Source organism: Dermacentor albipictus, chromosome 6, assembly GCF_038994185.2.
Source record: "Dermacentor albipictus isolate Rhodes 1998 colony chromosome 6, USDA_Dalb.pri_finalv2, whole genome shotgun sequence".
Lineage (NCBI taxonomy): Eukaryota > Metazoa > Arthropoda > Arachnida > Ixodida > Ixodidae > Dermacentor > Dermacentor albipictus.
This window is the reverse complement of record NC_091826.1, coordinates 112,055,739-112,081,404: the sequence shown is the minus strand read 5'-3', so window position 1 is coordinate 112,081,404 and position 25,666 is coordinate 112,055,739. Positions and strand designations below refer to the sequence as shown.

The window sequence follows — 25,666 nt, the reverse complement described above, 5'->3', positions numbered from 1 at the left end:
GTGACTGATTTACAAGTTTGCAGGAAAAAGTGTTTGAACATGGTCTCAATGTCTCCTTTCTTGTTAGTGCGATATCTGCAACTTCTAGAGAACTACCAATCTTGTTCATTAAAATACGTTGAAGCGCAAGCCTGGCGCTTTGAAAACGATCGACTAGTAACAAAGAAAGAGTATACTCAACAGGTGTGAGCTATGTTTGTCATTGAAACAAATCACGTGATAGAAAATAGGTACGCAAACTAAGCACAAACGGCCGGTAAGGAGAGGAGGTCGTTCATTGCGAAATTTAATTATGTAACATGCAACCTATTTGATAACCTGGAGGCATTAGATTCTATATGCCCGAGTGTTACGCGGGTCGCACTGTATAGCGGCACTTAGTGAGCGTAATCTAATCGCTTCAAGGACAGGACGTTAAAGGAGGGAAACCAAAGAGACAACAGTTTGCAGCCGCGAGTAACCTGAGCCTATTCATTGTATGTGCCGACTGTGCTTAATTAGAATTTAATGTGCCATATTTCGTTTACAAACATGCATTTTTTCAAGCTGCATGCACGTGTTTTCTCATTGCAGAAAGAACAATAACCTCCCACGCGGGCTACGACGGCCTTCTACACTCGAGACAACGTGCATGCAGTGTATGTGACGGGACTGGCATTGCTGACTTTAACCGACGCGATGGAAATATTTACGCAATCACACTCAAAAATTTTTTTTGCACCGTATGTGCCGGAAATGAACTTCAGACAGACTACGGAGGTACGTGCTAAAACATAAGAATAACGCTGAACAACATAAGAAGTTAGTTAATTTGCCAGAGCAAGAAAGATAATTAAAGCTGCAGAATTGAAGGCGGGAATGAATTTTTACTTTTGCATAACGCGAAGTATAGGGACCGAGGTCAAGTCCACAACGACAATGTGTGAGTCAGCGAGCGAAAGACCTGAGAACCGTTCGAACCGATGGCAGGAGAAGAACAAGCTCTGTTTTATTCTTGCCTTTTTTTTTGTAACCTCACGGCACGAGGCACGAGACGCACACGCTGGAGCGCGCCATGTATAAAAGGTTGCCGAGGAAGATGACAAAACGATGGCTGCTACCACAACTAATTTCCACAATGCTTCTACATGCATTTTGACGCTTGAGATGCATTACAAGGCAAACAGAAAGGGAGCTTACCTAACCGACAGCACGCCACGATCTCTGTCGCACTGTAAGGACATCGAGCCGTCGAAATACGAGGCACGAGTGGGAGAGAAAGATGCGCAGGTATACGGTTCTGAATGGCACGGGCGTTCCTGCTGTACAGACACATTTATACGGCTTGCACTACCGATGGCGGTGGATTGTCAGTACAAAACACGTATTGATGATTGTGACATTGAAACTGCACAGCTGCGCCCTAAACGTTTTCTCTGCATCGGGTCAAGCGCACGCGATCTGGTCGCACTTGCAGCTCGCGGGCCTCGCTTGAAGCACTTACCAGGCTGTAAAAGTAAGCGTTGCCAGACGGCGGTTCCAAAAGCGTCGGAGGGACGACCATGCACGCTTCCCATTCTTTGTCTTGCATGTAGTAATGGCCCAACGACACAACAATGTCGGGCTGATAGATTTCCCTAAGAAAATAGAGTGAAACAGATTGAGCCGAAATACTCCAAGGGAGTGCCGCCGAAGAAACCCTCAAGATAGACCCAAAAACGACACAAAGTTAATTTATAGTGATTATCTTTGCTTCTGGATCTGCAATTCTGTGACGGAAAATATTAAATGAAAAGAAAACTCAAACACGTACTTACACTCACACGCAACCACACAGAGGAGTTTGCCTTCTTGAATTTCGCGGTGTCACCACCGAACAAGTGTCTCAATCTGTCATCCTCGGTTTTGAGGTACTTTCATACGCTTGCGTCAATGTTGCCTAATAAATACAAAGTTTAATAGGTTCTGCATTGCCGGATTCATGTTTGTTCGGCCGAGCAGACAGTGTCAAAATCTCGCGATAGCGCAATAATTAAGCTTGCATAGAAATCGAAGCCCCACTTTCATTACTGCGTTTTTCCTGGTTCGCACTATGAGTGACGTTTTTGGTATTTCAGAAGTTTAATTTTCTAATATGAACGAACATACCTCTTTAGTAGTTTAAGCCCCATGAAAGAAGCAGTTTGCTTCCACTCTACCTGTAAACATATGCGCAGTGGGCTTGAGTCGCTTACGTTATGAATAACGCTGTGAAGGCTCTCTGCACACAATGGTACTAGACGAGCAAAAACGGCGCTAAAGTAGCTTAGAATAAGCTACTTTGCATAAGCATAATGACACGAGATGCAATACACGGACATGAAGCACGTGACGCGGCAGTAGCGTGGCACATTTTTTCGAGCAAATGGGGAAAAGGCCAATGGCTGCGACCAATGTGACAAAGACGAAATTTGTCACTGTGCGGAAGAGAGCGACGATTGTAAAGATCGTATTTCTGCGAACTTGGCTGTCTTGAAACTGGTGGCAGATAAGCTTGTAAATACATGTATTTTTATAGCTCTATCAGTGACATTGTGGCGGAGGTCCTGCATGGTTACACCGAAAGGTGGAACTCCGTTACGGAAGTGTGCTGGCCAGCTCCAACAAGTCGGCAGACAGCGATACTGCTCCAACCACATTACGGGCACCCCAGCCGGTGATCTTGATGCAACCCCGCGACCCTGTCTCTTTCTGAGGCACCAACAGGGTCGATGTTGATGCTTTGCTGGGGAATTACGAGTGCATCGCAATGAAAAATTGGTCGGACCAGATAGTGACATTCGCCAATGTCACTTTTTACCTCTGCGGGACAGCGCGCGTAGGGTTTGACACTCACCAAGCAGACATGAGCAGCTGGAATCTGTGCAAGCAGAGCTTCGCGGCATATTTGGCAAACCAATTGGTCGCCAGCGAGTCACTTTGAACTACGTCTCCTGTCGCACTCAAACTGCCACGGAGTCATTCGTGTCGTACATACTGGACGTTCTCGCCCTTTGCTGCGCAATTGATACAAACATGAAGCAGGCTGTCAAAGTAAGACACGTCCTTAAAGACATTGCTAATGATGCTTTCAACCCTCTCGCATTTAACGACGGCTCAATCGTTGAATACATAATCAGGAAGTGCAGTCGTTTTGAAGAACTGGAGAGCTGCCTCATCGCACAACAATTAATGCGGCTTCCAAACACTGCTGCCACGTCCTCCTGCATGGACTTCCGGCCGCCCAATCGGCTACCCATAACCGATAGTCTTGTCCGCATCGTATGTCGCGAAATTGAACTGGTGTCTCTACTTTCCTTTTCCACATGCCATTATGACGATTGCCGACCTACAGTCTCTTTAATTCAAGCCGTCGTTAGTAATACCTGGCTAACATAGGACTCCAGCTTGTCGGTTCCCTACCTCACCATCGGGTAAGTTCTGTTGTTCCGCTATATAGAAATGCACCAAAGTTCAAAGGCTATTGGGATCCGGCCCAGTGGAGAGCCCAAGTCAACAAGCCCATTCACTTTCATTGCCACGGCGGGAATCACATTTCTCGTTATTGCCTATATCGCACTTCCTTCTCTCGCTTATTTTTTGACGTTTGACTCGGCGCCAGTCGACCCCTGCAGTTTTCCGCTCGTAACACTCACCGCCCCGAGACACTCCGACACCAACTAAACGCTCCAGCAGTTCACCTTCCCCTCACGATCGTCGTTTCCAGTCAACCTTTCTCCTGAGCTATTCATCGCCGCACACCCCCAGATGCTCTTCTCAGGAAAACTGAACGATGCAGTTCTCGGAGGTGACGATGCATTCAACCACAGACCCGGAATTCATCTTTGAACCTTGCTGACGTACGAGAATTTACTTGCCGAATAGAGGTAGATGGCCTACCCGTCGCTGCCTTCTTGACACCGGTACGCATATTTGCATCATGAGCGCTGCCCTCTATTGACGCTTATAGTGCTAACACGCCCTGAGTTCGGCGTTGCGCGGGACGCTGACGACGGAACTCCGACACTGCTCGGAATGTGTACCACACGCGTGAGTATCAATGGTCGCCACACCAGTCTTGTTTCATGTTCTGCTCCTCTGCGCTCGGAACGCAATCCTTGGGCTTGATTTCTAATATAGCCACTCCACTGTAATTCAGTGCTCCGCCCGTGTCATTGAAATTGACTTGTTCGTTTCGCCAGGTGTCCGCGGCACAGTCCAGAGGCAGCTCTCTTGTTCCCAGTTTGTACGTTTTCCGCCCCGAGCACTGACCTATATTGTCACCTTACCCTGCCACAGTGTACTGGATAATGACTGTGTGGTTACGCCGTCTCTCAGCGTCCTTCTGTCGCACAATGTTTTCTTTCCCGACACCGTTGCGACTGTTGCGACAGACTAGACTTGTCTGCCTGTTTTAAACATCGGATTCTGCACTCACGTTCTTCGTCAAGGCATAGCTTCGACCACTCTGTCGTTTTAAAACGAGTGCCAGATTGCGTCACCGTCGCCTGATCATACATCAGCAATCTTTTCCTCCAATGTGGCCACTTTTCATAGGTATCACAATCTCCTCAGAAATGGACAACTGCCGTCATTTGGTCGTCAGATGCTCCGACATTTTCCATTTTGATGGCCGTCCCTTAGGTCAAACTTTTCCGGTCAAACATCATACATATACCCGTGATGCGCCTCCAATTCACCAGCGACTTTACCGCGTGTTGCATGCTAGCTCCAAGTTATTTATGAATAGGCTTACAGGATGCTTTCAAAAGGCATTATTGAGCCGTATGCGAGCCCGTGCACTTGTATAGTTGTCTTAATTAAAAAGAAAGACACCTGTTGCGATTATGCGCAGATTACAGATATTTAACTATAGTATTACCAAGAAAGAGGTCCTCTTCCACGCGTTGATGACGCTCAGGGTTGCCTTCACGGCGCAACCTATTTTTCATCCATTGACATGTACTCTGGTCACTGGCAAATCACTGTTGACGCCAGGGACCGTGAAAATAAGACCGCCTATATTACACTTGGCAACCTCTGTCAGTTCAGTTATTGCATTTGGCTTTTGGAACCACCTGGCCACGTTAGAGAGTATAATAGAGACATTTCAATGGCCTATCGGCCTGGTCTACCTGGACGATGGGATCGTCGCTTCTCCGACCTTTGCAACACGCCTTACACGTCTTCCTTCCTGTCGGTGTTTCGTGCTGTTGGGCTAGAGCTTAATTCAAGATTACATTTTAGTCTTCGCCACATTACTATCGTCAGGCATCTGGTCTACTCGTCTCCCGTCCGCTTCGATCCCATCAAGGTCCGTGCTATCCTATAGCTTCCTGTACCAACCTGTGGCAAGGACGTTCAAAGCTTTGCGAGATTGTGCTAATATTTCCACCAATTCTTAGAAATTTTGCAGACATATCCCATCCACTAACTGATCATTTCAGGAAAGACGTTGTTCATTTTCCGGGGGTCTCAATCAACCCATACAGCCTTCACGCACGTCATCACGCTGCTCAATATCCCACTGATTATCTTTACTTCGATGCCCATGCTCAAACTGAAATACGCAAAGACGCAAAGTGGCGGTGGAAATTGTGCTGTTTTATCCCAATACCAAGATGGTCATGATCAAGTTATTGCGCACGCAAGCCGGCTTTCTTGCGCCTGCCGACCGCAATTATTTCATTAACAAGTTGCGACTTCCTCGCACTTGTTTGGGCAGTCAGAAAATTTCACCCGTTCTTATCTGGGAGGCCTTTCACTGTTGCCACTGACCACCATGCTCTGTGCTGGCTTTCGAGCCTCAAGGACCCTTCTGGATGTCTAGGTCCCTCGGCTCTGCGTCTTCAGCAATTTACGTACACTCTGGTGTACAATTGCGACCAACTACACCGAGACGCCGAGTGCTTGGGCGGTATAACGTAAAACTATTCCAAACTTTTCTATTCCAATTCTGCAGTCAGCCCTCCGCGATTGGTCGAAAACGTTTTTGGACCCCCCCCCCCCTCGCCTGTCTGTCACGCGACTTCACGAAAACCGATATAGCTCCCCATCCGATATGACGTGTACACACTGACTATGGAGGATTTCGCCGAACAACAGAGAAATCATTATTTCGGTTTCGACGCTTTTTCGCCATTAGCCTCCCGGCTATTGGTCAAAAGATTTCGGGCTGCACCCACTTCACCTGCCTGTCACGCGACGTCACAAAACCGCAAGAGCTCACCACGTCAAAGTGACGTGTACTCATTAAAGATGCATTAATATGCCGAACAAAACTGAATTTTCTTCGGAATAGCCGCAGGCTGCCCCATTCCGAAAGGAATAAACAATGGCTGCCGCCGATCGCTCAGGCACTGGCTACTTGCACTTGCTGGAGAGCATGGTTTATTTGTGTATAATAAATCTTTTTGCGCGGCCGTGTAGCGTTTTCAGGTACTTTCGGCATGTTTACGACCTCGTTCTGCCAACTCTTCTTTGCTGAGGATCCGTTTTAGCGTCATTCTTAAGCTTCCGTTGCATGCAGCCGCTATTTTCGACCAGCCGCCGTAAGCTAAGTAAGGGAGAGCGGATCATTTGCAGACGCCGGCACCACCCTCTTCGTCCGGTTATCGACTTTCAGTGCAGTGGCTGGGCCCTATCGAATCCCGCTCCACTTGAGCGTGTTCCTGGCCTCTTGTCAGCCAATTAGGTAAGACAACAGATCTGCTTGTTGGCCTAGTTGGTGCTTGCTAAAAGTTATGTTTTTTGCCGCAATTGAACACTCACAAAAGGAAGACGCATAAAGACAACACAGGTGGCACTGTAGGCAATGTAGGTGGCACAGGTGGCACTGTGGCAGAGCTAGGTGGCACTGTGGCAGAGGTGGCACTGTGGCAGAGGTGGAACTGTTGCAGAGGTGGCACTGTGGCACAGGTGGCACTGTGGCACAGATGGCACTGTGGCACAGATGGCACTGTGGCACAGATGGCACTGTGGCACAGATGGCACTGTGGCACTGTGGCACAGGTGGCACAGGTGGCACTGTAGGCCAACAGAGGCGGCAGTGTAGGCAATGTTATTCGTTTTTCGAGCAAACAAAAGTGACCTCCTATGAACGAGGAGAGTGTTTGATTGGTCTGTTCAGACAACCCTGCGGGCGACCGCCCGGTGCTTGCGTCGGCGGTTACGCATATTTGACGTCAGAAGATTGCAATAAAAACATAATGGCATATTTTTACGTTATAGGGCCCCTTGTCTGAACAACCCGCTCCCATGGAGAACACACCAGCCGGCATTTTCTCGCTCACCGCTTCCAGCCACATTGGTGACGAGCGACGGCGGGAAACGTCTCTAAATGATCTCATCAAGCGCCTGCATTCTTGCTCATCGGGCCGGTCACTTCTTTTGTTCGTCATTGTAAATGACATCTTATATCGCCGGAGCATGCACCACGAGGGACAGGAGCTACTTCTCGTCTTGCCCACTCATCTCCGGGCGGTCGTACTCGAGCAACTTCGTGATGTCGCCACGGCCAGCCACCTAGGCGTTTTAGGACGTGCGAACGTGTGCGGCAACACATTTTCTGGCCCAGTCTCTACCACTATGTTCATCGTTATCTCGCTGCCTGCAAGTTGTGCCAATGCCAGAAAAGGCCAGCTCTTCCTGCTGATGGGCTCTTCCAGCCTATTGATATACCGGCCGAGCTAGGTACTTTCTCGTGTTCGTCTCGACCCTCTCGGACCTTTCCCTCCTTCCACCGCGGACAATAAACTGATTGCCGTTGCTACAGATTATGGAACGTGTTACGCCATCACAACATCTCTCTCGACCAGTTGCGTTATGGACGTCGCCGACTCGTCGGTGCAAGACATCATTTGACATTACAGCGCTCCTGATGAATTTCTTAAAGACGAAGTCGCTATTTCTTAGCTTAAGTCATCGAAGGCTTACTTCCTTCTTGTGGTAACATACACAAGCGAACGACTGCCTGCCACCCTCAAACGAACGGTTTTACTAAACGCCTGAATAGGACGATCGCGGATATGCTTTCTATGTATGTTTCGTCATATCAAAACGACTGATACACCGCGCTGCCTTTCGTCAACTTTGCATATAGCTACTAACGCCATGACACCGCTGGCTACTATCCGTTCTATCTTGCGTATACGAACGAGAACTAACGCTCCATTTTTTTGCAAGTGTCTTTTGACCGCTGCCAAACCGTCCACTGAACGCGCTCGCAACATCGTTGCTACAGCAGAAAAGGCGTGCAAGATTGCCCGTCTTCGCCTCTCTGCGTCGCAGACACAACAGGAGTTGTACCGCTGTGCCACTTGTTCACCTTCATTGCCAACGTTTTAAGCAAGTAACTCTTGTTAATATGTTGCGTTGCCTGTGGCGTTGTTATTTTCATTTGTGTTTTACTTCTCGTTGAACGGTGCTGGTTGATATGTCACTTACGAAAGGTACTTTTATTTATAATTCTTGTTATTACAGGGTGTTTCTAGTAACTTGTGCCAAGGATTAAGAAAAATGTGGTTAGCTGCAGCCGAATAAAACCAACGGCATATGGTTTGCCGTTATGTGGCTCTCCTTATATTATTTTTTATATTACGCTTAACTATGTAATTTAACTAAGGTCCGGTACGCAAATTTTTAAATGTTCACTTTACGGCCAAGTGCGTTTCGTTGCGTTGTACAGGAGGTTCAGAAACGACCAATTCAATTTTTTGTGGCAACGTACATGCAGCCTGGTGATATGTCTCGGCGTTTAATGAGAGCTCGGTAAATATGAAATAAAGCCACACGACTGCGCCCATGCGCTATCGTAATGCAACGCATCCTGCTGCTAATAAACGGAGAATGTTAATGAAATTTTGACTAAAAGGAAATGAAACTAATAGCTTTTTTTTTTGTAAAAACACCCAAAAAGAAGGGTTCGTTTTAGTAATACTCAAAACAGAACGAAACAATGACTGATCACTAAGGAATAATGTGGTTTTCAAGGTGACTTCGTGGGGTGTGGCGCGAACTTATACCCGATAACTTTGCGTAGCAAGATTCTGTGCCAGAATTCCCGCACCGCAGATAGGCAACGGCAGATGCATAGTAGATGGAGCAAGCCATAAGCCGCGCACTTACTGAAACGCCTTCGCAAGCGGAGCACCCCACAGAGGTCGAGCGATGACGGCCGAGAACACGGTGAAGGGCCGCCGTCCGACTGCAGCTGGACGCAGCAATTCTACCATTCCCTGCATAACATGGATGACGTCAGCTGAGCAGAACACTGACGTGGCGCTACACCAATATCGATTAGTCCCTGGCAATGAGCGTTCACGCGGTTACCAAATAATCGCACCAACTATAGAAGCAAGTCCAAAAACAACGTATATGTAAATAGCCTCATTGCAAGTCTTCACCCGCCGTGGTTGCTCAGTGGCTATGGTGTTGGGCTGCTGTGCACGAGGTCGCGGGATCGAATCCCGGCCACGGCGGCCGCATTTCGATGGGGGCGAAATGCGAAAACACCCGTGTGCTTAGATTTAGGTGCACGTTAAAGAACCCCAGGTGGTCAGAATTTCCGGAGTCCTCCACTACGGCGTGCCTTAAAATCAGAAAGTGGTTTTGGCACGTAAAACCCCAAATATTATTATTATTGCAAGTCTTCGTGCAAGAATTGCGCTCGGTGTCCAAAAAATGCATAGCTCATTTAAATTGCTACGACTTTTATTCTACATGAAACGCATGCGCTCAATGTATTTTGAACTTAGGGTCAAACAGCAGCAGTGCGTTCATGTCAGACAGCGCGAATACGGCCCTGTAATAAAAGGCGCAATGTGTTCACAGTTCTTTAAATAATTCCGAAAACCATTTTACCAATTTTTAATTACCACAAGAACAAAACAACAGCATAAGAAACACGAGTGGTACGATGCGCATAAGCACTACCTGAAACTAAATGGTCCCGAAATGGTTTGGACAAATTTATTAGACGCCTAAGGTAAAGCTTTAGTAAAACATTCGCGCCACAATTTAAGTGAAGCGTCTCATATTAGGAAAGCTACAGGCGATTATAAGTTACCTTCCTTTAAGGAGAGGCAATAGCGCGGTGGCTATCGAAGTAGTTTGCTTGAGTTCAGGAGCGCCTGCTTTGTACCCAAACTCAGCTGAATCCAACTCACTTTTATGTTCAGGAGCAGACTTTTGGCACTGTCCATGTTGAAATAGTTTGGCGGGGTGTCCAGGTATCCGAAAAGAGAAATTCCACGCTTCCAAAGCTCGAGCAGCTTATCCCCGCTTTGACTAAGCCACGTTTGCTTCATTTGCTCTCGGTTGCTGAAACAGTGGGCATCAGAAGATCAGTGCACACTGCCGTACACATAGCGCATCATAAACTGCACTATAATGAGATGCCTCAGGTATCGCCAGAACAAGTACTCTAATCTGCACGCAAGATGTCGAACCACTAATACACTTTAGAAGCCTCACGCGGACCACAGCTGGGTACCTTTGGGAGTCGAGGGCTTATGTTTCAGGACATCCGTTGAGGCTGTAACAGCTGAATGTTCAAGAGAGCAAAAGGCTCTCGTGTCCGGAAACGGCGAGTGAATTCATGCGTTCACTGTGAGGCTCACGTTTACGAGTGTATCCTCAATATGTCACAAAAAGTAGTCAGAAGTAAGAAGTAGGCTGTGAAGAAAACAAAATTCACCTTCCGCACCTTTCTCGTGCCACCCCCCCCCCCTCTTCACGTTAGTCTGACCCACAGTAACTATAAGCCGACAATCCTAAAGAAGAAAAAGTAACGACTTTCTCCTATTTTTGATCAACACCACCTTGTTCAACTGTATGAAGTGGCTAACTGGTGTTCCAGTTAATTTGTCCTGCAGTGCACTAAAAGGGCGCTTTGCTGGAAACGTAGGCGGATCTACAATGCATTTTACAAGCTTTAAGTGCACATCCTGTGTATCTTACACGAAGTCGGAGGTTAACCCTTCCCTACGTGCAACACACCGGCAGTTGTTTCACCTCCGTTTGTTCCACAAAGCATACTAGTATAATCACTACCTTCAAACGCTCTTAATAAAATCATCACCATATACATCTACTCACGTGTTGGTCATGCACAGAATTTATGTGTGACAAGATGGATAACCGTAATATATTCTCAATCTTTCTAGCCGAAAGATTATGTCGACTGGAACCACCTCCCTAAATGCATTGTACTACTCACTGACTTCTCCCGCATTCGTGCTACACTACTTGATTTTTTTTAAAACTGCGATTGACTTCTGTTCTTCGATCACATTGTACTGCTTGAGTTCCTCTGACTGAATGTTTTTGTACTGCTTTGTATATCCGTCTATTTACTTGCAACAGCTTTTTTTCTTGTTTACTTTTCTGCTGGTACCTTTAACAGCTCTCTCGCAATATTTCAAATATGCATTTCAATGCTTGTAGCAGTAAGGCGTCCTATTTCAGCAGGCCAACTCAATGAATGGAATTGCGTTACATGTCAGATGTAAATGTAAGAATGCAGTTACCTGGAGAAGAAAAAGAACATACAATTTTATGAGCGCAGCCACAGATATACAAGTTTGCCGGATAGAAGACTGGTGGGAATGGTGCGTATTCAGCTATAGTGCATAGTTCAAAGCCGGACATACAAAGAAACGCAAAAGAACGAGCGCTGGCTACAAAGTGAAACGTTGCAACATTGTTACTGCTGCTGAGGCTCGGTTCAACTGGTTAGTCACATTTGGAACAAAATAAGAGTGCTTAGTTAGACGAAACACAAAACAGCAGGTGCACGTGCGGCACAGATTTTGTTGCACTGGAGCAGCCCCTATTTCTTTGGGTCACTAGTTTTGTTTTTTGTTTGAACACTCTTAACGCGTCTTACGAAAAACAAACACGCTAACACCATATTTTGCTTATGAAGCACCGCACGCGTTTTAGCCGACAAAAGAACGGAACCACGAAATATTTGACGAAAGGCATTTGCTCATTCTGACGTGTGTCTCGTTTTACTTGACGTTTCGCTTCCCTATTGGTCTGCTGCGCTATCCATACCGCCTAAAGGCGCGCCTAAGCAGTGGTCGGGTGCTTGTCAGACGTTTAATCAGTTTTGCTCGCTGAACACCACTGCCTCTATAGACGAGGACGCAGAGGTAAACAGAGGACGGTGTCATGCTCACTCGTAATTGAATCCAACGCCGTATTTAGTCTTGGAGTGCGCGCCCGAAGCCGCCGACAAGAAATGCAGAAAGTCCTCTTTGAAAATGGAGTAGCTTGATCCGCCCTCGCTGTCCATGGTAGTGTAGAAAATGTAGTCGCAAAGGCCATCATCGGGCAAAGGTGTGTTCGCGGTAAAGTTGATTCCGAATGTGCAGATCAGTGGGGACTGCAGAGGCTTGTCGACATTCACGGGCGGCACTGAGCAAAGAGCCATTAAATTTTTGAGAAAATCAGTCCATGAACGAGTGATTCTACGAACGAATCCTACAACCTGCTTCGTACGTTTGAATTACAGCAGAAAACTCACTTTCACGGAGCGCAAGCAGGGGGAAATATTGATGTACAACAAAAAAGTGAGCGGAATTGTGAAATTCTCAAGATGTTAGCAGCATTAATTATAGCATTAACAAATAACTACATTGACAAATAAATACATTATCCATATCGTCAACAAGACAGTGGCAAGATTCTACTGACTCTCTTTGCTTCGTCTGTCAATCATCATCGCGTGATACAGACAGTCATAAGGGTCTGCTACCCCATGGCGAAGGGGGTTTTGCAGCGCTTTCTGCCTTTCAAGATGCCACAAGATATAAAGGAGCTGGTTACTTTCTATGCTGCACAAAGCGGTGAAACCCTTTGCAATTAAAATTAGTTCATGTCGCAGTCGCACTAGTTCAACACTTCTGGTGGAAAATTAATGCAGTCCCATCGAGATTGGAAAAACGTTGGAACAACGCGATAGTCCAAAAAACGTTATCTTGTTATAACAAGTATTTGTTGAGAATGACCTTCACAAAGGTAGTGCAATAGGCCCATTCTTAAATCGGTGAGATAACAAGGTCCATGCAAAACTTCAATATGTGGTATTTACTGTTCGAAAAGTTCTGTCAACATACCTGTGGCTTGTACCGTAGTGGGGACGCCCCTCGTTGAAAGGGGCAGTGGCTTTGAAGGATCGATGCCTATGAATGGAGAAGATTGGTGCACGTATTTAATTAGTATTAGTAATAAACCAGCAGACTCCCACCTGACCCGCGGTAAGATCTCTTCACATCGACCGCCATAATAAACATTGGCTTCTACGTACGATTTTTTTCGTATGGTGAACTTAATAGAACAATTGGCTACAATTTCGTAGTTTGGAAATAATGATGTGACAAACAGCTATCAATACTTCAACATAAAAGTCGCTTAACTCGCTTTCTATTTTCTGCCTAAGTTGCTGCTCTACACTCTAGTGCAAGGCGTTTGAGAAATCTAGCAAGAAATTAAGAAAATAACGGTAGATATAGCTGACATAAGAGCACCTGTGGAGGCTGACTGTTATTAAATGCATTTCTTACATCTACGATTTTTCGAGGCTAGAGAACTGTGAAACTGCAAACTACTTTATTTTGATCTAGACTACTATTTCAAAGTCAAAAATTTGTTATCAATTGTGCGTATTGTCATGCAGTAGTGACGGTAAAGAACACAGTAACAACAAATAGTTTAAAATAAAGTTTGTCGCCTTTACGTACGTTAAACGTAAGCAGCTCTGCGGGACATTATGGTGCGTGCCCTATCAAGTCTTTTAGTTTACCTTACGGAAACAGAAACGTAAAGAAAACGTTATCAAACAGGGTGCCGTCTGGTGCCTCGTGCCAAACGTATCCACCCAAAGACGATCCATTAGCAACCATCGTGCTGTTGCTATGTGGACGCGTCTCGTTAGGCATATGGGCGCCAGAATCAGCGAACGATCTCAGAAAGTGGACGCGCTATGCGCTCATAACTAACCTTTCAGGCCAGTTTAGAGAAAGCGAAAGCTCATTACAATAGTTACTGGCGATCAACGCGAGTGAGCGCGTAGCCATCACGAGAATTCACGCTCAAGCGGGAGCCATGGGTGCCGCCATGTTCGACAACGCTGTTAGCGTCCGTAAACATTACGGACGTTAAACTGGCCAAATAACGCACGTTGTCATGGCGCACGTAAACCGCAGAAACCCATGACGTTCCGAGCATGCGCAGTGAGGACGACGCTATTTCTTTACGCACGTAATGCTTTTACGTTTGGTTGCAAACGTTAAACGAAAGCTGTCTAATACTGTGAATTACGAAACTAACTTTTATTGGGCGAACTTGCGCCTACAAAAACAGGCTACCCTTAAAGCACAACGATAGTAGAGAACACAGTCGGCGATTGTCGAAAATCTGATCCGCGGGTCAAGCGCGTCAGCTTTTATACATGAGCCATCAAAGGTTCCAGAGTAATCGCTGGTGCCTGCGTGCTTTCCAGAAAGCTCTACACAAGTCGCGTCGCCCATGCAGTCAGATTTCACAAGCTTCGGTGACAACACAACCATCGATAACATTCGAGAAACTTCTGATACATGAAGGCGCGTCCCGCGCTGAGATAACATTTGTTAGATAGTGAAAGGCGCTCACCCCGAAAAAGATAAACATGTCCATGCGTCAGTATTAAAAAAATTAAATTATGGGGTTTAACGTGCTAAAACATCTTTCTGATTATGAGGCACGCCGCAGTGGGGAACTACGGAAATTTCAACCACCTGGGGTTCTTTAACGTGCACCTAAATCTAATAAGTACACGGGTGTTTTCGCGTTTCAACCCCATGGAAATGCGGCCGCCGCGGCCAGGATTCGATCCCGCGACCTCGTGCTCAGCAGCCCAAAACCACAGCCACTGAGCTACCACGGCGGGCCGCGTAAGTACAATGAAACACCGCTCTAGATGTAGCGTGCTGACTCAGCTCGGCGTTTTCTTTCAAAAATGTTATGGATGCAGCAGCATTATAAAAGTACGCAGACCTGTCATTATATGTCCTCATTTACAAATAATATATAACTAATGAAGGGGAAATCTTTATTTCCAACCGCATTTTAACACAGTGCTCCAAATTCTTTGTTGCGTGAAACCTTCGCAGTATTTAAAGTGCCCCTTAATTGCTTGTATAATAGAGAGAAAAAGAAGAGGAAAAACGGGGAGGTAAAGCAGTTAAATCTAAAGTGCATGAAAGATTGAAAAAAAAGGAAAGAATGAACGTTAAAGAAAAGAGACTTGGTGTTAACAGTAGTAACGATAGGCCTACTATGATCGTCTTCGCAGGTTCGTTTGTCTTAGATAAGTAACAGAGTAGTCGCAGTTTTTAGGTCTGGTGACCTTAGAGGTGACTTATTTATACTTTGAGCCTCTGTAAAGCGTTGTCAACTTTTTTGGCTGTGTTAACGTACAAAAGCAACACACGCACAATAATAGGGGTGCCGTAGTGAGAGAGCTCCGGGTTCATTTCAAGACCCTACTATTTTTCTTGATAGCGATAGCACTGCACGCGGACTTCGTCAAGTTTAGAGGTACCTAACTAAAAACGTAGGCCGATACTGAAGGCAGTGCGCTATCTAGCTTGGCGTATGTAAGCGAGAGCTATCACGATAAAAAAATGTGAGCGCCAGAAGCTTCAAATAGCGAATTTAGCACGAGGGAAGCAAACGTGCCACTGTGGCCCGAATGGTTGCAGAATTATGCTGCTGCGCTGGAAGATGGAGCGGTCACGCATGTTGATAGCGTTATAGATGGACATCTACTTAAAATGTATATAATAGAAAATTCGAGATGTGTTGAGCGACAGCGATCATGTCAAAATGTGCCCTTGATACGAGGTACAGAAACGCGACCTGGATAAATGAAAGTTCGCAAGACTACTCGTGAAGGGCGCGGGCATAGCCCGTCGAAATTTCCCGGTCAACGCAATATAAGTTTGCTATAACTTTAAGAGAGTCAGCGTTGTTAACTGCTGACCAAGTTTTTTTTTTTCCAAGTACAACCAATGCTCGGCACGAGTGTTTCTTCAGTTTCTTGCGTTTCCTTTCTGGACCCGCGTCCCTGTGCTAAGTAGCGGTACCAAATAGCGACAGCGTGAACTCGATAGGTGTAGTATTTCGCTCTCAAAATAGTCGCTGCGTGCATTCATTTACAGCAGGAGCTTCAATTACATTATTTGAGCTTTCAGTTGCAGCACGATTGCGACACTTCTCGAGAAACCGAATGAAAGATTCTGCAATATATTTTATAAGAGATATAGCCGAAACCAATCAGAATCAATATGGTCGTGTGTACGTCGTTGGCTTCCTGATTTTAACGGGATACAGTGTTTTTATAGTTTTCAGATTTGCGTGAGCAGACTATAACAAAACAAAAACACTACGCTCATGGCGCGTAGCAGACGGCGGTAGAGAAAAGGCACAGAAATGAGCCATCCAATATGGGCGAAAAATGCAATGTCAGCTTTTGAAAAGGTAACGAAAGTTTAAAGTTAACGTTATTAAAGACGGCGGAAATGACTGGGCGAACTACAAGAATGTCGTCAGAATCGGTAAAGACATATTTAATAGTGCATGGCATGAAAATTATATATACACATTCGCCTCAAAACTATATTCTTTTATTGTAGGCTAACCTAGTGCCCAATATCCTTCTTTATCAACGGCGTATATATTGTGCTGCGGAAGACGTTACCAAGTAGACTAGAAGGCTGAGCTACTGCATCAACCATAGTGGGCCTATTCTCGAGAAGAAGTGGCTTCACATTTCACACAGGCACATTAGTGTGTGCAGTATTAAAACTGTTACTACCGTGGTATTCACAGCATCCACCACATACTCGTATTAGAGAATGTAACTGAGCTAACAGCCAAACGCATAATCAGATATAAACGACGGTTGGCAGCTCAGACGCTGCAGGCGATGTAGTTCCCACGGTTAGCCGTTTATTGGGCAGCGGGATGAAAGAAAAGCAACAAGGACAACGCGGCTTACTATTTAGACTGCTTTAAAGCTTAGCGGCGGACAATCTTACTATAACGATGACGAATTTGATACATTTACCACGTAATGGCGACATAAGGGGATCACAATGTACAGGAGAGAGGTGGAGGGAGAGTTAAACTGCCAGTAACACGCGGAAATATGGCAGCAGCTGGGTGCCATACCGGAGGGAGTGGGCTGGCGTCGTAGACTCAGCGTGCAGGCGTGAGGTGCGCGCGCGGGCGATCGGAACACCACGATGTTAGAGAGGTGACGTCATACTGCCAATACCAACGGGCTTCCGCTATTTAACCGCAGGTGGAGGACGCAACCACGTCACTCAGGGTTGGTGTTCATGCTTTACACTCGCCTTCACAGCCATTAGAACCTATCTGCCAAAAATAAACTGCTTGGTCTCTGGGGTGGCCTGCAGCCGACAGCTGAAAAAGGGATCCCATATAGCTCCAAATGGCAATAGATATCGTGTATAGATTCCACTATCCACATTCTACAACCTACATTTTTACGCCAATCATATTGTTACGATGAGTTGCGAAGAAATGGTTTTATTTACAGGAGATGGACGATGGTCGTAGCCTGATCGAAGCGCAGCCCGGCCTCTCAAACTCCTCGTTCTCTTCGTCTTCTCTTCTTGTCCGTGCCTTTCATATCTGTTACATTTCCCCACAAGAAGACGAAGCCCGTGGGGCGAGTCAGGATGGACAAGCAGGGTAGAAAGGCTTCAGGCGAGCAATATGAGTCAGCTGAGTTCTGCTTGATTGCGGACCATTTCACAGTAGGCGAGCTATGACGTAAGTGAGTTCGCTCAGGCGGTCCACAATTACAAATGGGCCTGGCTATTGTGACAAGAACTTTTGGCACAATCCACGCTTGCGTTGCGTTGTCCAAAGAAGGACTAAGTCACCTTTTTGCAGCCATACTTGTACGTGACGGTGGTCGTATCGCTCTTTCGAACGACTTTGCGAGGCCAGAGTACGAAGACGAGCGATTCGACGCGCTTCTTCGTCGAGACACAGTCTTCGATACAGAATCATCACTGTGCAGTATGAAGGGTAAGAAAGTGTCCAGAGGGCTTCGCGGTAACCTTGCATACAGGAGATGAAATGGGCTATACTTCGTGGTTTCGTGCTTCGCCGTGTTGCATGCATAAGTGATGAAGGGCAGCACGTCGTCCCAGTTCTTATGATTGGAGGAGACGTACATGGCAAGCATGTTAGTCAGCGTTCTGTTTGTCCTTTCAATGAGGCCATTGGTCTGTGGATGATGCGGCGTGGAATGACGGAACTGTGAAGTGCACAAACGAAGTAACTCTTCAATGGCATCAGCCGTGAACTGGCGACCACGGTCGCTGATGATGACACGTGGTGGGCCATGACGAAGGACCACGGAACGGAGCAGGAAGACCGCCACGCAAGCAGCGGTAAAAGACGGTATGGCTGCAGTTTCTGCATACCGTTTAAGATGGTCGACGCAGACAATTATACAGCGGTTCTTGTTAGATAACGGGAATGGACCCAAAATGTCAATGCCTACTTCCTCGAACGGCGTACTGGGTGGTGTCAATGGCCGAAGGGGACCCGGGGCTGCGGTGGTCGGTCGCTTGTGACGTTGGCACGTTTCACAACTAGCGACATAGCGCTTGGTTGTTTCGTACATCTTGGGCCAGTAAAAGCGCTCCTGCGTGCGGGGCAGCGTTCGTAAGAAGCCGAAATGGCCGGATGTCACATCGTCATGCATGGCACGTAAAACGTCAGAGCGGAGACTCTCGGGGACAACAAGCAGAAAAGGCGCTCCATGTGCGGAGTAATTAGTTTTGTAAAGCAATTTATCACGGACAGTAAAGCGACCGCTGCCTTTACAAGTACGGGCGGCGACAAAAAGCGGATCAAGGGTAACATCATACCGTTGTTCTCGCTGGAAGTCTGCCGCGTCAGGGAACGTAGGAGTAACAGCAGCGAGACAGTCGTCGAAATTCTCAGCATCGCAGTCGGTAGTCGCAAGAGGAATCCGAGAGAGGCAGTCTGCGTCAGCGTGACGACGGCCACTCTTGTACGATACCATAAAGTCGTATTCCTGGAGGTGCAGCGCCCAACGTGCGAGGCGACCAGAGGGATCACGCAAACCGACCAGTCAGCATAAAGAATGATGGTCGGTGATAATCTTGAATGGTCTACCGTAAAGATAACATCGAAACTTTTGTACGGCGAAAACGGCTGCCAGGCATTCCTGTTCCGTAGCCGTATAATTGCGTTCAGATTTGCTCAGATAACGGCTGGCATATACGACATGTTCTGCGCCACTGTGACGTTGTACAAGCACCGCTCCTATCCCGATTCCACTAGCATGAGTGTGAACTTCAGTCGGGCAAGATGGATTGAAGTGACGCAAGAGGGGTGCTGACGTCAGTATAAGCTTCAGTTGAGAGAATGATGCGTCACACTCTGGTGTCCAATTGAAGGGTGCATTTTGTCGCAAAATACTTGTCAACGGGTAAACGATGTCGGCAAACTGGGGAACAAAGCGACGAAAATACGAACATAGGCCAATGAATGAGCGGAGTTCTCGTGCTGAGTGTGGTGGCTTGACGGAGCTCACTGCTTCAATCTTACGAGGATCGGGTCTGACGCCATCCTTGTCAACTAAGTGTCCCAGGACCTGTGTTTGACGTTCGCCGAACCGACACTTTCTTTAGTTTAGGACCAGTCCAGCTTTTTCAATGCAGTCGAGAACGAGGCTGAGGCGTTCGTTATGTTCTTCAAACGTGCGGCCAAAGATTACATCATCGAGGTAGCACATGCATATATCCCACTTAAGACCACGTTGTACTGTGTCCATGAATCTTTCAAAGGTGGCAGGAGCATTGCAAAGGCCAAAAGGCATATCATCAAATTCGAATAGGCCATCTGGAGTCACGAAAGCGGTCTTTTCCTTGTCGGCAGGGTCCATAGGTATTTGCGAATACCCCGATCGCAAATCGAGTGTTGAGAAGTAAGAAGCAGCGTGTAATCAATCAATGACGTCATCTATTCGCGGTAGGGGATAGACATCCTTCTTCGTCACTGCGTTTAGATGTCTGTAATCCACGCAGAATCTCCAGGAGCCATCTTTTTTTCGGACCAGGATTACTGGGGCTGTCCATGGACTAGATGACTCTTGAACGACACCTTTGTTCATCATCTCCTTGACTTGCTCGGCAATCACTTTGCGTTCGGACGATGACACTCGGTAGGGGTTCTGGCGGATGGGATGTGCTGGGCCGGTATCTATTCTGTGACGAGCGCGGGACGACGGTAACTGAAGGGGTGCATCTCCATGCGTGAAGTCGAATGCAGCCTCATGCCTGACAAGGACTTGTACCAGTGCTTGCCGTTCCGATGTACCGAGAGCCTTGCTGACCATGCCAAGCATTAGCACTTCAGAATGGCGATTATCGCAAGGAGAGCAAGCTGTAGAGACGTCCGTAGTTAGTGCCGCTATTGAGCTACATGCGGCTTCATCGAAAAGAGCAATTTTCATACCGCGAGGAAGGACAACCGGCATGGCGGAACAGTTCAGCGCCCACAATGTGGCGACTCCTTTCGTCATGCACACGACAGAGCAGGGCACAAGTATATCTTTTTTAGCACAGTTTATGCGGAGAGGTCTAACTACGAGGTCAACACAATCAGCATCAACAGTAGTTGCCGAAACACGAAAGGGCGTCAGGCACCACGATGGTGCAATCACTTCATCAAGAACACTGAGCGTGTCTGCGTCCCTGTCTTCACCACCCGAGCTTTGTTCGGAATGCGCTGATATAAATAACTTGTTCAATGATATTTCGCCACAACCACCGTCCACGGAAGCGCCGCGCTGTTCAAGAAAATCGATACCAAGTATAACATCGTGCGAACAACGAGAAAGAACAAGGAATTCCGACACAAACACTTTCCCAGCCAACAAAACACTCACAGCACAAACACCAAGGGGGTGAAGCCACTCGCCGCCCACTCTTATACATCTTATACATTTATATGCATTTATATGCATATATACATATAAATTTATATGCATACATATACATATATACATATGCATACATATACATACATATACATATATGTATGTATATGTATACATATACATACATATACATTTATGTATACATATGCATACATATACATATATGTATACATATGCATACATATACATTTATATGCATATAATCTTATACATTTATATGCATTGATTTTTATCAATTACTTAGGTTATAAAAGCTTAGAAAAATAAGCAGAAATAAAGAATAGACAGTTTTATCGCGTCCAGTGTTACGGCAAACGCAAGCGGACAAGGCATTCTGCGGGACGAGTGGCTGCGCCAACGTTAACGACCTGCAGGGTGCAGCCACCTGGTGGGGCAGAGCTCAACCAAACACAGCCAGTATTGCAGTAACGAAGCTTGTTTCACCTCGCTTGTGGTGTAAATTTTTGGCAGTAGCGTGATTAACGCCACTTCCAAAAATATACACCATCAATGAAGTATAGCATACATGAAATAACTCAGCGTAAAAGCTATAAACTGATGTCAATGGCGGGCATTGTAAATTTCAGCAGAGTTTTTTCCATTAAAACATTCTTTGAGGGCTTTGAGGATGTGAAGTTATAGTCGGTTTTCACTGTAAAATTGTGAGGAGAGAGTTTTGCTTTAGGTAAGGGATGCGTTTTATTCATAGTTCCCTAAAATAATAATCCGCGTAACGAGCCAGTCTTTAGTACGTTCACAGTACCTGGTGACGCCGACGTCGTGTCTTCATTTGCAAGATCATCGGCCTGCGACGGGAAAGTTTGATGGAGGCCTGGAGACCAAGAACAAAAAGAAACGGTAATTAAATGCGAAGCGTCAACAGTGCTTTAAAAAAATACTATGAATCCCACAATTAGAACTAGCGCGCTTAAATTGGTGAATACCAAAGAGTATATCCATAAAACAAAAATTTAAAAGCACTTACAGCCATTTACGTGTTTAGGATTTTCACAAGCTAGAATCAGATCTGACGTCGCATTCGGTAACGACTGTTTCAGTCTACTAGATTTATTGTTTTGGTTCCGACACTCTCACTATTGTCGGGACGTAAAAAGAGAAATGAAGTGAATCGAAGGAATATGCGATGTGTAACTACACGGTATTTAGGTGTAAACATGTGTGACATAAAAAAAACTGTATCTATGAATTTCTCTGCATTCATCTCACATTTTCATTTCTTCATTCGCGTTGTGCACTTCCAGGCAGCGCACGCATGAATGTTTTTTTAAATTACGTTTTATATTCTTCATTGATGCACCAAACAAAAGCCGTGTAGGTGTGACGTTTTCATGCTTTAAATTTCATAATTCTGTGGACATTGTCTTGCTGCGCAATTTTGTGTTTTTATTTTTTATTGTATGCACAATTTCATGCGTACTGAAATATGAAGGGCATGTCAGGGTGTGCAGACTCCTATACAGCCGCATTATTTCTGGCATTTCTTATGTATGCCTCAGATCATAATATTGATGCCAAATGAAGGAACTGAAATGAAAAAAAAAAGACCGCACAAAACAGGTACGTTGTATTTTTTGTTATTCAGTAGTGCCTTGGCCTTGAAAGAAAAAAAATGTCCTTTGTAAAGAAAGGTGTTACCGCCATAGACTGCGTTACTGCTAATCCACTCGCGATGACCTACACCATGATGCAAAGAAGGTATACCGTAATGCAAATAACGGCGTTCATGTTGTACACTTCTCTCCTCTTGTGTCGGTGTCTACACTCCTTACCCCTTCTTTGCATTAGGAATCCTTACCAACTAGCTCAGCTTTCTGTCGTTCTAAGACCTATACCAACTCCACACAACATGCAGCGGGACGAATGGTCATCTAATAGCGTCCCCAAAATGCCAGAATGCGAGACAGAAGCGAAGTTCTCAAAATGCATTTTCAATTTACAAGGTAGTCCAACTTAGGCACAGAAATCTTAAATTAAAATAAAACTATTTTAGGTTACTGTCTATTACTTTCGCGGTATCAGAAAAAAACATTAAATTGTGAGCACCATCAGTAGCATGCAAAGCATCAACCAGGCCTAAAGTCGGTGCTTCCCAGCGTGGCAATTACGGCACCCATCGTGCTTCACTTGAAGTTATTTCATGGTGGCAAATAATCCAGTTCCAACACGTGCGCCTGTGAGCTCTCAACTTCTCACCAAGCTGCCCTCATTATTACTTACAATTATCCATGTCAGCAGCGGCAGAGTACTTTTTCTCGAAGCAGGACAGCAACTGTCGCAGAACCCGAATTTCGTGGTATTTTCCAAGACCGCAGGAATTGTTGGCATCGGCGAACTCGAGGCCGTAAGCTGCTAGACCGTACTTGAAATCTGTCAGTTTCTTCTTAAAGTGACCCAGCTGAAAATGAGACAAAATGCTTGAAACAAGACAGGTATATCACATAATTTAACTGAAACTGAAACTGAAATTGGTAGTACAATTCCTGCTCTTTAGTGGCACATTGAAAGAATGGAGTGATGTAGCTTAACGTCGTAAGTAACGCAACTGCTATTGCTGGCCTCCGTTCTATTCTGGACCACTAGGGGAATATTCAATGTACATAGGATGTGTATGAACTCTTCTGCACATCGCCTCTATCAAAATAGCACCACGGCACTGGCGGATAAAGGTATGGTAGCAACAGAGAATCTTTCAGCACATTACTTGGTCTTGGGATACGTGTTGGGTAAAAGATTGGCGTGTTGGTGCAGTTGAGCTTGTCGTGAGGGGTGCTACAGATTGGGGGGCATGGCACTTTTTACGCTCCCGTTTTCCCGGCTTTTCTGTATGCTTGAGGAGACAAACTCCTTGGGCTCCATTATACGCACACAAACACAAGCACTTCGTACAACCCTACACATCCGTCTCTGGACCACGGCGTCGGCAAATCAAACGATTGGTCAATGCTCAGCAGCAATGGCCGCCATTGTAATCGACCTATCAATAAATTAATTTGTAAATAACGTTCCTTCTCGTCTTCCCGTGATGTATTATCTTGCTCGTACCATAACTTGTAAGTTAGTGTGCCATCTTCCCGTACCATGGCAGGAACTGCTTCTTTCATCCCCAAGAACTGCACAAAATTGAACCGCTTCACAGCCACCATCGCCGTCATCCCCGCCATCAAGAGCTTCAAGGACGTCATTCATTAGGGTAATTTTGTTTGGTTTAGTGCACATTCCTTGTAATTCCCCATTCCTTCCTGTATTGCCCTCGAACCTTGGAGGTATGCTAAATAAATAAATAAATAATTAAATAAATAAATAAATAAATAAATAAATAAATAAATAAATAAATAAATAAATAAATAAATTGCCACTGCGTAACCACGGTGGGCTCAACAGCTACCTAGTAAAAACCTGCGCAAATTACCTCCACCAATAAGCTCGTACATGCAGTCGATAAAAGGGCAGCATAAAGTTTTTATTATTTGTTCGAGAGTTGACCGTGAAAAATATGCAGCACGGTATATAAATGCAAATTGAGCAATTTCCCATGCGCTTTTGTGCGATGGTGGTACTAGGACAAAAAGTAATGCCTTCTATGCGTCTGCCGGGGGTAGCGTTAAGTAGAATGACGCTTAGGTAAGCCCCTTACATGACAACGAGTCCTTACAAAAACGCACGAGTTAACGACAGGAGGTTTTCACTGGAATTTTATCCAGTTTGACTACTTAGCAAAAATATTTGTTTGGGCAGCTAAATTAGCAACCTTTACGTAAGTAAGGCACATCTAAGGCCAAAGGAGTGAAGGCACACATCAACCCTCTGAAAAAATAAAATTATGCTGCCGTGTACGAATGCAGTAAACTACCAGAGGCTCAAAATACTCATAACAGAATTGAACCTTCAGCCGCTCCGCGAAAGTCTTTCTTTCTCAGCCATTGCTGGCAAAATGAGTTGGTAGAGAAAATTTTGAATTTGTTTTGTAGAAGGAAGAAAACTTACTCTTGCAGAAATAAAAAAAAAGGCCCTAGTTTTCCTTTTCAAATTCGCAATTTCTTGTGCTAGCCAATGGCGTTAGCACTCTAGAAGGGACAGATACTCGTAGAAATTTCTGTACCTTTTGTCTTTCTTGAGCACATGTCCGAAAATGTGCTGTATTTTACAAGTAAATATACGTTACGCTAAGTTTCGCGATAGCATGACATCACCAGAATAAATAGTATGAATCCTGCGGTATAGCGTGACTGATTGTAAAAAAGGACATTTGTAAATACTTATTTGCATAAAGGATCATTGCTATGTTTAAATATGACGTAGCATTGTAGACACGTACTCGCATTTGAATGCGCTAGTACAGCGGAACCCAATATTGCCTGTAATGCCTCGTAAACGTATTGTTCGTCTTAAGGACGTTCACAACGCTAACATAACATAATATCAAAACGTCAAGCACTAGGCACCACTTTACCGTGGCCTGTTACAATAGTGAACATACCTCTAATTTTTTTAGTCGCCTTAACTCAGCTGAACCGCTAACCGTTGCAGTACACGTCATAGCTACGGCCCCAGCAAAGGGTTTCTTACCGTTGTCCATAGCAGAGGATACAGCAC

At 45.6% G+C, this 25,666-nt stretch overlaps 1 protein-coding gene across 7 annotated transcripts in view; it reads right to left on the bottom strand.

The window, feature by feature from the left end:
• LOC135913307 (uncharacterized) overlaps window positions 1-25,666 on the bottom strand; it is a 568,389-nt gene that overhangs the window by 174,633 nt on the left and 368,090 nt on the right. For 6 of the 7 annotated variants that reach the window (XM_070541258.1, XM_065445900.2, XM_065445902.2 and 3 more), the window contains 7 exons: window positions 23,291-23,468; window positions 21,816-21,884; window positions 13,119-13,184; window positions 12,180-12,417; window positions 10,164-10,317; window positions 9,124-9,233; window positions 1,484-1,616 (listed from right to left, as the gene is read on the bottom strand). In XM_070541258.1, coding sequence (XP_070397359.1) covers window positions 1,484-1,616; window positions 9,124-9,233; window positions 10,164-10,317; window positions 12,180-12,417; window positions 13,119-13,184; window positions 21,816-21,884; window positions 23,291-23,468 — 948 coding nt within the window. The remainder of the gene's footprint in view (window positions 1-1,483; window positions 1,617-9,123; window positions 9,234-10,163; window positions 10,318-12,179; window positions 12,418-13,118; window positions 13,185-21,815; window positions 21,885-23,290; window positions 23,469-25,666) is intronic. The other variant, XM_065445898.2, reaches the window with a different exon arrangement.